The sequence below is a fragment of the Alosa sapidissima genome, chromosome 12 (assembly GCF_018492685.1).
Source record: "Alosa sapidissima isolate fAloSap1 chromosome 12, fAloSap1.pri, whole genome shotgun sequence".
Classification (NCBI taxonomy): domain Eukaryota; kingdom Metazoa; phylum Chordata; class Actinopteri; order Clupeiformes; family Clupeidae; genus Alosa; species Alosa sapidissima.
Genome location: NC_055968.1, coordinates 13,933,089 through 13,946,999, shown reverse-complemented (window position 1 = coordinate 13,946,999; position 13,911 = coordinate 13,933,089). Strand labels below are relative to the sequence as shown.

General features: G+C 46.7%; 1 protein-coding gene across 1 annotated transcript in view; it reads left to right on the top strand.

Annotated features, from left to right (window-relative positions):
* The first annotated feature begins 12,282 nt into the window (after positions 1-12,282).
* Positions 12,283-13,911, top strand: part of fryl (furry homolog, like) — a 74,390-nt gene continuing 72,761 nt past the window's right edge. The window contains 1 exon segment of the mRNA XM_042056956.1: positions 12,283-13,052. Within this exon segment, the coding sequence (XP_041912890.1) occupies positions 12,986-13,052 (67 nt within the window). The 5' untranslated portion in view covers positions 12,283-12,985.

The window sequence follows — 13,911 nt, the reverse complement described above, 5'->3', positions numbered from 1 at the left end:
CAGAAAGTATGTAAAAAAAGAATTCCTACATTGTTTTGAAACCTGTTGGCTTCAATAAAGATAAAATTTAAAAAAAAAAGCTACATGGCAGTTCAATAATTTATTTAATTTAATACCAAACATGACACGATTTAGAGGTATAAGCTATTATGCCGCAAAAAGGAACCTAATTTGACCTTAAAGATCACTTTGCAAAAGGTATTTTGTTCTCTGGAGGGACCTAAACTATTTTTTTTCTACTTTTTTATGGTCTGAAAATGTATGAAAAGAGCTTTAATTTGATACCATACATGATGGGTTTATATGTTAATGTCTATTTAGATGATTTTATATGATTAAAAAAGGGGTGTGGCAGGTGATGCCATTTTAAAGAAAATGCTCAAGGGTGCCGGAGCGGCACCCGTCAGATTCTGAAAGGACACCCCCTTACCTATCAATTTATGCAAAAAATTGCATTAGTACCTTATGTCACACTTAAGCCCAAATTCCACAAAGTTCTACCTGACTAAGACTATTTGTCTACTTTAACCTCTCTCTCTCTCTCTCTCTCTCTCTCTCTCTCTCTCTCTCTCTCTCTCTCTCTCTCTCTCTCTCTCTCTCTCTCTCTCTCTCTCTCTCTCTCTCTCTCTCTCTCTTTGCAATAATGAATTCTGGTTCGATTTTCCTCCAAAAGCTGCTGAGCAGAATGGAAAAGTGCCCAGTGGCAAACATAAAAGTGAGGAGATGGCACTTTGTGCCTGACACTTTTTGGGGTTTGCTGTGAGTTTAAGAAAGTCTACCACACACACATACATTCTCACTCTCTCTTTCTCTCTCACACACACACACCTTTGGGCTTTCCTGTTTGGATACTGCTATGGTTTCTCCAAGTGACAGAATAGCTCTTGCTTTGAGCCTGCAGGAAAAAGCAAAGTACAGAGAGAATTGCCTGTGGGGTAGTTTCAGCAGACCCACTCAGATCGCTTTGATTTTCTCTGGATCACATTGTTTTTTGTGTGTCAGAGAGGTAACTTGCATTTTGGAAATATCTGTTTTTCTGTCCTTTGTGGTTAATCTAGTATGATGTGAGCTGAGTTTGGTGGATTGGTTATTTATTTGTGGTTATAGATTATTTGTTTTTACATAATTGTCTAATTAATGCATTGTTGAATGCATTAGCTGAAGCTTTCACCCAAAGCATTACAGTCATTGTTACATACAACATTATTGTCAAACCTATGGCCTTGGTATTGTTACCAGGCTGATTTACTTGTGGAGTGACCAGAACACCATTCATTAAAGTTATTCATTCATTCATTCATTCATTCATTCATTCATTCATTCATTCACTCATCCATCCATTCTTCCATCCAACCATCCATCCATCCATCCAACCATCCATCTCGAGTATAGCCCTACCGATTTTTAACAAACACAACAAAAAAGTTACTCTAATACTAATTGGGAATTAATAGCCTAAATAAATGAAGCGTCTATGAAGGAAGGTGCCTGCTTGATAACCCCAGTGAAATGCTCTTGAAGGCTTTTCTGTTGGTGATGTTTTGTTAGTGATTTGTGATTTTGGTTTTGATGGTAAGAATGACTTGGTTTCACTGTGTGAAATCCCTTACCTATAGCGCTAGGAATGTAGCATTTCTCCTGTCTATATATGAAAGTCTTAAAAAGCCACACTGCATCCGCCATATGCACGTCTCAGGCACGGCTCGAACTGTGCTGCAGCCGCAACCCAGCTAGAGAATAGATGGGACACTTCGTTTTTCCACTTCATGTGAGCGGTTCTATGCAGAAATACCTTGAAAAAACCGGTGTACAGTCATAATTTGTATTTAAAAGAGAAAGTGAAGGCTACTATAAAGGAGCAGAAATAGGGTGACCAACAACCAGACTGAGGACAGGTTTTGTCTAAAAGTAAGAACAAATTGGCCAAAATGAGAACATCCCTCATTAAAAACATTAACTTTTTACACACCGTTAACAGCATTGTGATAACATAAGTTATACGTTTCATTTTGCTGCTCTGTTGCTCTTGCACGTTCTGCGATCGAAGTTCAACCATGTTTAACTTTGATTGTGGCATGCTGTAAATAATAGCTATTTTGCAGAGCCCAGTGGCAAGCACCACACAAGTCTTTGGGCCATTCGGTCAACCCAGTTCAACCTGGCAGTGAGTGCAATGTGATGCAACTTCCAATCTCTAAGCCCCTTATGTGCGACCGCAGAGAATGAGTTTTTTTTTTTTTAGCATTGCTACTTATAAGCCTCATTTGCTTTGGAGGTCTCATTTGCTGTGGATGGAAATTTGGACAAATGGTCACCCTAGACAAAAAATGTCATTAGCTAACAGTATCGCTGTGGCTAGCCCTTTACACCAACAATCAAGTTGGCATTAGTTGAGTGGTGGAGGATAACATTATTTTAGTGTTGGACGTAATGTCCACGTAAACTGTGAATTTAGATCAGTATTTGGCCTTCCTTAACTTAATGTAGAAATAATCGTCTGTTATAGATAGATCGGCAAATAGCTATCAGCCAATAGATTGGCAAATAGCTACTATCGGCCGATAGTATCGGCACACTGATTTATTTGTCGGGCTCTAATCTTTGGTTTGTCACTATGGGGAGTGGTGTCTTAGGCCGAGGCTTGTGTGGCTAGTTTGGTTACTTAGTGATAAGCTCAGTGGTGACCTCCTGTATAGGTTGTGGATACAAACCTTAGATCAGAGGTCTTCCAACAGGGGGTCCGTGGAGGTACTGCAGGGGGGTCGCGAAATCTTTGATCTTTGGTTGATTAGACAGTTTTTTTTTTTTGTATGCTCTCTATATATATATATATATATATATATATATATATATATATATATATATATATATATATATATATATAGTAGGGGGGGTGTCTCTGCTCCAGGGGGCAGCCGTGGCCTACTGTTTAGCGCTTTGGACTTGTTACCGGAGGGTTGCCGGTTCGAACCCCGACCAGTAGGCACGGCTGAAGTGCCCTTGAGCAAGGTACTGTGTGCTGAGTGTGTTTCACTAATTCACGGATTGGGATAAATGCAGAGACCAAATTTCCCTCACGGGATCAAAAGAGTATATATACTTACTTATATACAGCTCTCCATCAGTTTGGGGGTCCCTGGCGTGAAAAACGTTCATCCCCTGCCTTAGATGAAGAAGCAGTTGAGCTGCCCGAAGACTAATGGCGCAGACACTCCCAGATTGCATTAGACAGCAGTGTCTACAGTGACTCTTTGCCCAGATGCTTAGCTTGATGTTGGTGTGTCTGTGAGTGTGAGATGAGTTGTTGTCTTGAACACCCAGTGATGGGTGTTGTGGCTTGTTGGTTGATGAGACCTCTTAGCTGGAAGTTTGTGTGCTTAAAGAGACTTGCCCTCAAAACGCACGCGCGCACACACACACATACACACACAAGCACACATGCACATCCTTGTTCCCACAGAGCTGTCTCTGCCCCACCCTGGCCCTCAGCCTGTGGTGAGCCATTGGACAGTGGATTCTACCCACCCTTTCCCAAACTCCCCTTTTCACTAGTCTTTCTTTATTCCATTCTCTCTCTCTCTCTCTCTCTCTCTCTCTCTCTCTCTCTCTCTCTCTCTCTCTCTCTCTCTCTCTCTCTCTCTCTCTCTCTCTCTCTCTCTCTCTCTCTCTACTCTACTCTCTCTCGTTTGTCATGTAAGCACACAATGACCTCAGCGGGCTGAGAAATGTGTCCTTATTGCCGTGAGTGATGAGATTAAGGCAGTTATTTTGGTTAATGGGTGCTGACTCTCTTTTGCTGAAATCACAAGGGTGTGTTTGCATCTGAACTTTGTGTGTTTTCACCCTTGTTGAACTTGTCAGGCATGAGCAGGTGAAGTAGTTGGTTGTTCTACTTGAGGAGTAGCTTTTACAGTTTGTCATTCTCTGACAGCGCAGTGCTAAGTAGCCAAATCAGAACTGCCATCCTTAACTATTGATTCCTTTTAACACAGCCAGAAAGTGTGTGTGTGTGTGTGTGTGTGTGTGTGTGTGTGTGTGTGTGTGCATTAACTGGTGGTGCTACATCTGTTGTGAGTGAGTATTGTTCAACTTGAGCTATGGAGTCGTTTTCTTCCTCTGGGATAAGCTAATTGACCTTAGGCAAATCTCTTTCAACAACATTCGGTCCCTGACATGTTCACCAAAAGGTTGCCAGTGGTTCGATAGATACAGTAAGTGCTTACGATGTGTTACTTGTGTGTGCTTGTGTTGACTGTGTGTAAGTGTGCTTAAAGCAAGTCGGGACATACACTTCACCAAGACAAGTCTCTTGTGTCATCGTTATTTTTCAGGTTCAGCTATGACGCACAGGTGTGTGTGTGTGTGTGTGGTTCCTCACAGCGTGATTCATGTATTCCATACATAGAGGAGAGGTTGAACACGGATGACACTGATACTGACGTACACACATTCATTTGATACAAATAACTTAAGAGCCATCAGACCCCAGCTGTAACAGCTGTGAATAGAGCAGAGTGTATTTCTGTGAATGGCCTGATCTCCTTTACTTCCTTCTCCCTTTTCTCTCTCTCCCTACCAACCTTCCCCCCCCTCCCTCCCACTTTCCCTACCAACCTCCCCCCCCCCCCCCCCCCCCTCCCTCCCTCCCTACCAACCATCCCCCTCTCCGTCTCTCCCTTTTCCCTCCCTCCCCTTGGTGAGGCGGTCTGCAGGCCCACTCCAGAATGACTCAGCTCTCACTCCAGCCGCATTTGGCATTCAAATCCTGTTAGGACGGGTGCTCCCCCAGTGTCTCACTCATGCTCTTTCTCTCATTCTGCCTCTCTCTGTGTCTCTTTCTCTCTCTCTCTCTCTCTCTCTCTCTCTCTCCTTCTCTACATCTGATAGAGATATTCTAATTGTTATGCTGTTTTAATTGTACTTTGGCAACACTGTACTTACTTAGTCATGCTAATAAAGCAACATTGAATTGATTAGAGGGGAGGAGTAGGATCTGCTGTGGGTGTAGGGTGTGGGCCCATGGGCTGTGTGTGTAAGAGCGACTTGCCATTGGCATCACCACCCTCACCACTGCTGCCACAGTGGCAATCCCCCTACCAAGAACACTCCCTGCTCAACCCCAAGACCTAACCCTATCTCCACTCCATCCTGACCTCTCTCTCTCTCGGGCCTGAAGGACATCAGGCGGGAGGTTAGCCTCTGGTGTCAGCGCCAGTGCGTGCCGGCTCCTCTTCCTCTCCCTCTAATCATGTGGGCTCATAGGCAGAGGCGGTGAACTCCCCTGGTGAGCTCATCTCAACCAGTATGACCCGTGCCCTGCCTCTCCTGCCCCGCCCTGCACTGCTCGCTGCTCTAGCCACACCATGACTGACTGACTGACTGTAAAAAAAAAAAAAAAATTATGGAGAGCATGCAGCGCCATCAAAAGTGAGGCAAAGTGAGCGACAGGGATGTAACCAAATATGGTCAATTTTGGGGGCAGATGGGGACGATTTTTTTTGTTGACTGCACGCTCTGGCACCAAAAAGCTTTCACTGCGCCCATTGTGCCCTCTATTTTGCCAATATGGCTGACCAACTCTGGTTTCATTTCTTATTCAGAACACAAGAGCATGACTCCATGACATGTTTACAGTCACTGGAGCGTCCCAGTTTACCTGCCTGCCCTTCTGCCTGTCTGCCTGCCTGTCTGCCTGTCTGCCTGCCTGTCTGCCTGTCTGCCTGCCTGTCTGCCTGCCCTTTAGCCTGTGTAAGGCTTTATAGAGGGAGGTGGCCAAGCAGACAACAAGCAGGTGCTGTGCTCACTCCTCGTGCTCTGTTCAAATCCCAGGTGAACGGCTGGGTCAGTGCTTCATGAGCAAGCCAACTGCTGTGGTGGCTGCTGCTGCTGCTGCTGCTGCTGCTGCTAGTGCTGTTGTTGACTTTCCCTCTTGTGGCTGCACCTTGCCGTAAGCACATTAGCTGGGCTCGATGCTCCAGGGGCCATCCCAGTTGAGTGGCCTGTGCTGGCTGACCTGGGGGAGAGATATTTCCCACAACAGAGCCAGAGGAGGGAGGCGCAACCTGGCCAGACAACAAACAATCACGAGAAGAATAGCCTTTGGTGTGGTTCACATTGTTTGGTAACAGATGCCCCATAACACTCACACTCTCTCTCTCTCTCACACACACACACACACACTCACACACACAGGCTGAAGAGAAGTCTGGGAACCTAGGAGCCCTTTTCTTGTGTCGTTTGATGAATACATCCTCTTATGTAGACTCCACTGAAGCCTTATCAGACATCCTGGAGTTGCCAAGGAGACACACACACACACACACACACACACACACACACACACACACACAAAGGTGATAATGTGCTGCCAGGACTTAGGAAGGTTCTGTGAAGCTGTGTGTTTAGACAGCGCACGGCTGGACAGTGACGCCACGGCCCTGCCACAACACCGCCCAGGAGGGGCGACCACTGAGAACAAAGCCTCCCCCCCGAGGGGGGTGCAGAACAGCCCCAAGCGTCAGTAGCATCTCATCTCCTTCCAAAAGCCTGTTTGTCAGGCTCTCCTCACAGGCCTCTGAAGCGGGGAGTCTCACCTGCTGTGCCGTCTCCGCCAGAGCGCCATTGTCACGTTGGCGGCAGTGGCTCTTGGTTGTGCTGTGTTTCAGATGCTTGTAGTCCCAAAAAACTTATCAGGGCTCAACGTTGGCAGCTTGGCAACCAGGTATGAGGTTTTGGTTGCCAAAGCCAACCAAATATGGTTGCCACTTGTAAGAATTTAGTAGCCAAGGGCAACCAGACAACCATACACTTAATATGGGATGTGTAGTTTTTCCCTGCTGGGGCAGTAGGGTGACACAGCCTGCGGCCCTTTGCATGTCCTCTGCCGCCCTGGAAAAGAGAGAGGTCATTTCTAGAGTTACCTCTCGTATTGATTCGTTCTCTCTCTCTCTCGCTCTCTCTTCCCCCCCTTCCCCCCGCTCAGAACACTCAGTGCAGAAAGTGCTTCTTTCTGGCGGCTCTCTGGGACCGGCCCCACCTGCAGACTCTGGAGTCAGGAGAGCATCTGTCAGTCACACGGCACTCTGCAGCAGCGCTCTCCGCTCAGGGTCGCAGACGCCTGCACTTACCTGCCTCCCATTCTTTACCTGCAAATGGCAGCCGCTCCTGTTAATGGCTTCATTTGTGAATCCCAGATGCATAATGCACCGAGGGGAAGTTCTCTGTGGGATGCTTTTTGTGTTTTTAATGAGGAGTCTCAAAACATCAGAAAACTCACTCACTCTCGCTCACCTCGTGATGGAAACCTGCAGAACTGGAAAAGAGGGGAGGGGTGGATGATCCTAGTTCCTGGCAAGGCCACGACATCCTGGGTCAACCATGTCGTCAGAGACATTAAATGGCCAACAATTAATCCATGGGTTAATGGCTAAATGAACCATGGAAGTATGTCTGTGTTTTATGCCATTAAATAAATTATGTCAGTAAACATCTATGATATGGCAGTATCCATTGCTTGTAAGCCTCATCAAGGTGCCTACTAGCGCAGCAGGAAGTAGTAAGTCTGCATGTGGAAAACCCATACTGATGTCCATTTCTCTCTCTCTCCCGTGCTCTCTCTCTCTCGTGCTCTCTCTGTCTCTCTCTCTCTCTCTCTCTCTCTCTCTCTCTCTTTCTCTCTTTCTCTTTCCCTACGTGGAAACCTCAGTGCAGTGGTAAAGACAGTCTGGGAGAGCTTGTTTCGGTTGGGCTTACGTAATGCAGGCAGGCAGAGAGAGAGAGGGAGGGAGGCAGGCAGCAGGGCTGGGGCTGGATAGGCTACTGGCAGCCTGGCTGACAAAGCCACTGGCACCCACACAGGCCCGCGGCGCGCCCCTGTTGACTGTGCTGAGCTGCATTCCTGCCGAGAGGATGGCAGAGTCCTGCTGTTTACACCAAACACGGACAGAAGAACAGGGCCGTGTGTGTGTGTTGCTCTCTCTGTCTATGTAAGTGTATGAGGGTGTGTGTGTGTGTGTGTGAGAGAGAGCCATACATGGTTATGAGTAGTAGAGGGAGCACGAGAAGGAAGGATCCACAAAGGATTACTGGCTTACGAAACACTGTTCAGCTGCGAGTTCACCGTGACCCACCTAGTCCACTTCTGAGACCCCCCACCCCCTTAGCCTAGCTAGCATCTCTTAGCCTACATGTACTGCTACATTTGCAGCCTTCATATAACAGATACCTCTACAAGTCATTGTCATCAGTAGCCTATGTAATGTTACAGCCCAAGGAATCCTAGTCATGATCTAGTGGGTGTCGTTAGCTCTAGCCGTTAGCTCTTCCAGATGAGGCACTGGAACACGGTGAGCTAAAGCTTCCTTGGCCTGGCTGGCTTGTTGTGGATCAGTGCGCCACAGTCACGCGTAATGAGTGTGGTAAGACAGTCATTTGCTATGAAACAGAAGGACGGAGCTGATCTGAGGTCAGTCGTGGAAGACGAGGAGATGAAGAGTCTGCCCTAGTGTGAGGAGGTTGAGTGTGTGAGTGTCGTCTTGAGCTGTGGCAGAGTGCACTGCAGTCTTTGGGACTGACGGGCACAATGCAAGTCTTTATTATGGGGATGTTTTGAGTGAGTGTGTGTGAGACAGAGTGACAGAAAGTGTGCTTGTTAGTGTGTGTGTGTGTTTTGTGTTTGTTTATAATGCTGGCTTCCCACTTTGCATAACTCCAGTTGGGAGGGTCCCATCATGTGATGTGATGTGGTGAAAGAGAGGGAGGGAGAAAGGACAGGACAGATTTGCACAAGTGAAGCTCGCCACATGCAAAATGGAGCATTGTTATCCAATCCTGCCCGCTCCCCTTCCAAGAAGAATCTGCTGTTTGTTTGTGTGGCTTGTTTTATCTGCTTAGGCTGCAGTCAGATGGTGTCATGTGCTCATGTTTGTGTGTGTCTGTGTCTGTGTCTGTGTGTGTGTGTGTGTGTCTGTGAGAGAAGGAGAAAGGTTGCGTTTGGGAGACGCCCAGTATTGCCTCTACGTTGTAAAGCATCTTGTGGGCGTTTCCTCTTGGTGCGTATCTGTGTGCGTGTGTGTGGACGTGGACATGGGTGTGTGTGTGTTTTCTGTTACGGTCAGCCATCTATAATGTAGGTCCCAAAGGAGTCAGGATTCAGGACACTGGGATTCAGATTAGATCATTGATCAACCTCTTGTTGTAGTGTTACTGTGTTGCGTAATGTCTATTACCAGTGTGTGTGTGTGTGTGTGTGTCAGACAAAGAATCAATCTGCCAATCCTACTTCATGATGTAATCTATGTGTGTGTGAGCAAGAGAAGATATGTGGCTGTGAGTACATGAGCATACCTGGGCATGCAATGTGTACTCTTCACACATGGTTACCTAACATGTGGTCATAATGGGTGTGTGTGAGTGACATGGTTACCTAACATGTGGTCATAATGGGTGTGTGTGAGTGACATGGGCCGGCATGGGCAATAAGCACTTCTATGTTTTAAAGTGTGCCAAGGCGTCACCCTCTGCCGCGGGCAGGTGTTAGGTGAACTGGCAGGGAGATTATACTCTGATTGTGAATGTCTTTGTGTGTGTGTGTGGGGCGGGATTTTTAGAATCAATACTTTAAAAGTATTCAAATAATAGTGTTCTGTGTCTGTGTGGACTGCTCCTACTCTCCATGCTCCTTGCATGCATCTAGGCAAGTGGGCGTGTCAAGCAGGCAGCTCTGAGTGAGTGAGTGTGCAGCAAACGTCAACACAAGTTTATTGCCGTCAGTCCTCGGCTTGCGGATAAAACAGAAGCTCGACGTAAAATCTGGAACTATTTTGGATACGTTGCGGATGGTGAAGGCAAGCCAACAGGTACACTGAGGCCCGTCTGTAAAATATGTTTTAAAGCCATTCAAAGGAAAGTCTTGACATAGAACTTGCCTAAGTACCTTGCAGGCATATCCCAACATTTTTAAAGAGTTCAAAGAACGACAGGTTAACGAATAGGCTATAGAAAACACCACTACATGATCAGTGCCAAGTTCAGTGCCAGTTATAGACTAGGCCTATAACCTAAGTGAAACGAGTGTGGTTTATTCTGGGATAAAGCGAACCTTCCTTCATTAGTGAATTTTGACGAGACATAACGACTGTGGTCATGGTGTACTAACTTGATGAAAGCGCAATGTTCACGCTAGTATAACTTTACCATAACTTACAAATGATAATAATAAGACCAACGGAAAATGAAACGTGCCGATTTTCTAGGCTGATTTGACATGGAATTATACCCTCATTCAGGTGTAATAATCCAGTCACTAACCAATTCGTCAGCTCAACCTTTTTGCAGGAAGTTAGCCTACGGGGACTATCAGGTGCTGCATGATATTGTTGTGCTGTGTTCCTTGATTATTAGGCTGGAATGAGAGTATAGTTCCATGTCAAATCAGCCTAGAAAATCGCCACTTTTGGCCCCAGCTGTGGCGCAATTCGATTCCTGCCCGTGGTCCTTTCCAGATCCCGCCCCGACTCTCTCTCCCACTCACTTCCTGTCATTCTCCACTGTCCTATCAAATTAAAGGCATAAAAAGGCAAAAAAAAAAGAAAATTGCCACTTTTCATTTTCCTTTGGTCTTATTACACTTTCTAACTCGAGAGGAGAAGTTTTAAATAGAAAAATTACTGGAAATCTTAGTCACTTTTAAATGTGATGCTAGCAGGCGAGCTGCTAATGGTCTAATACGATCCAATGATCTATGCTAGGCTGGAGCTAAAAGTGGTATCGCCAGACTCCAGAGAAAGGTAAAAATCAAATGTTTAACTCAATTGTTTAACTCAAGGGGAGGTGGAAATGAGTGTAATTCCCCAAATGGTGGAATATCCCTTTAAAGCCCACAGCATTCCACCAAAGTGTGTTGAGTTGTAATAGTAATAGCGGCTTAGGCTAAAGCTTGTGGTAGCAAATAATGTAAACTCAGTAAAGAAAAATCTTCACTTATTTCCTCTTTGCAACTATCAAAGAAATCCCATAAACACAGGAAGGCCTATGGTGGCCTACATCAGATGGCCTAAAGATTAGGCCCTTCTGTATAGCATTTAGTGATTTGCATGCAGTAATTTGAACACTGACCTTGATCTAGCCTAATTTGGCTATTTAAAGGTTATTTATTGTCAGCACAACACACTATGTAAATTAACTATAACAAACAATAAAGGACTTAACCACACACATACTACTATTTTACTGACTATAAAAATAATAAGCATGAAGGAAGTTTAGAACCCAAAATTTACCAAATTCAACACAAACATACTTATGTTCTTTCTTTTCCAGATAATTTAGGATTTTGCCGTGGTATCATTTTAGTATCGACTATCGATATTTATGACGGGGATTGTATCGAAGTCATAATTTTGGTATTGTGACAACGTTAGTACAGACACACACACACACACACACACACAAAAGTCTGCGTGTCATTTTTACCAGTTTAACCACACTCTTCACTCCTCCTTCTCATTCCCTCTCTCTAACTTTCTCTATTCTCTCTCTCTTTCTGCAACTCCCTCTCTCCTCCTCTCCTCAAGTTCTGGTTGTGCTGCAGAGTAGGATGACACATCACTATTGCTTGGGTCTACAGAGGAAGTGTGCTTTTGATAGGCCACCACAGAGGGAGAGAACGAGTGAGGAGACAGAAAAAAGAGAGAGCAAAAAAGAGAGGGACAGGAGGAGAGAGAGATAGAAGGGGGGTGGGGGGAGAGCAGTAGCAGGTCTAATGACATGTATTAAAGGCGTTGGACAGCAGCCAGCCTGCGCTGGCAGCGTGTTGATGACGTCATCACCCCCCACCCCACCGCCTGCCCTCAACCCCCCCCCCCCCCCCAGCCACTGAAACAAACCCTCTCTGTTATGGGAGGGAGGGAGGGAGGGAGGGAGTCAGCGCGCATTACACAGAGAACATAAGCAGGAGGGAGGGAGCGAGAGCACGTCAGGAGGGGAGGGGTACCGGCTGAGCGAATGGAGAGAGCGAGCGAGCGAAAGAGGGAGAATGGGTAAAGAGAGACAGATGAGCTGGTGGGTGGGTGGGTGGGTGGGTGTGTGTGTGTGTGTGCCTACGTGAGTGCATGAGGGCGCTAGGACCCAGACGCACACAGGAAGAGAGGAGAGGAAGAAGAGAACAGCAGCAGCCCCCCCCTCCCCTATTCCCTCCCCTCTGCTGGGAAGAGCCTGTTCACTCTCTCTCTCTCTCTCTCTCTCGCGCTCTCTCTCTCGCTCTCTCTCTCTGCACCCATTCTCCACTCTCTCCCTCCCTCACACACACTCACACTCCCTCACTCACACACAGACACAGTCGCGTTCGCTTGCTCACGCTGGGTCTTGCACCGGAAGTTTCTGTCAGTGTTCCACTCCTCTCCTCTTCCCATCGCGTCGGACTCGGAGGCTGGACTCGGCTCAGGATGCGCGACTCGGTGGATTGGCTATCGGACCGGCGCTTCGGATCACATCCCTAACGGGACGCTGCACTCATCCTTCTTTCTCTCTTGTTCTGTCGCTTTTTGCTGTTTTTTTTGTTTTTTTTCCTTCTTGTTTTTGTGGTTTTCTTTCTCCCCGGGGGTCTCTTCTTCTCCGCTGAACTTACAGCTCCCGATGGGCCGCTCTCCACCCAGCAGCTGATACGTGTGTGTGTGTGTGTGTGTGTGTGTGTGTGTGCGCTCAAATGTGTGTGTTCAGCAGCATGCACCCTTACACCAGCCTGAGTGGAGGCTAAAACTTCACTCTGCTCCAAGCCAAGGAGGCTGAGTGTGTGTGGCGGCGTGCGTGTGTGTGTGTGTGTGCGCGTGTGTGTGCGCGCGTGCACGTCTGCGTGTGTGTGTGTGTGTGTGTGTGTCTCTGGGAACGCGAAGGCCAGAACACGAGGAAGCTGGAGTGTGAGGCTAGTGGAACTGGCTGGCCCAACTCGTGCCTTTTCATTTCTTACCCACAATTTCCCGGTGGAGTCATGCTGAGCCTGCAGGACTCAGTATTCTTTGAGATCAGCATCAAGTCTCTTCTCAAGTCCTGGAGCTGTGAGTATACCTCGGATGCTCACGTAAACACACACTCAAACACACACGCGCGCACACACACACTCACACACACACGCTCATTCATTCAGGCGCGCACACACACATAGGCACAGGTACACATACTTTTGTACCTGAAAGCAGTGTCTACACTACAGAAGGTAGCGGTCATGAGCTATCCTTAGTGACCTACCTGACCTGTGTGAAACCATTTTAGCAACTGTTTAGTCTTTGTCTGCATTCTGTAGCACTGCTGTGTGTGCCGTGTGTGTGTGTGTGTCAGACATGCATCCTTCTGGTGTGTGTGTGTGTGTGTGTCAGACATGCATCCAGTAGAGGTTTGCCGACTGCTTTAAGAATGGCTGGTCGATAGTTCTGCACTTAACCTTGCATTTACACTTGATCTCCATCGGTTGATCCGACATGGCCACCTGCTTGGTCCATCACTCACTCGTTCACTCACTGTCTCTCTTTCTCTCTCTCTCTCTCTCTTTCATTTTCTCTTTCTTTCTTTCTTTCTTTCTTTCTTTCTCTTTCTTTTTTTCTATCGCACACTCAGATATATGACACGTGTCTGGTGTTCTTATCTACCTGCACAAACATGATTGTCGATGGACATATTTGTTTTTTTTGCTAATGACGGGCAACAAGTGTGTGAGCAGGTGTTTCTACTTTACAGACAGTTGAACAGACACACAATCCAAGCACGCACGCACACACACACACACAAAAGGAGAACTACAGATATGCTTGGTCCTATTGTGCACACTCACACACGTCTCCTTATCTCGCTACCTGAATGGTACTTCAGGTGTAAGTGTGTGTTCAGTGTCTTTCTGGAGTACGCGTACATATACACACG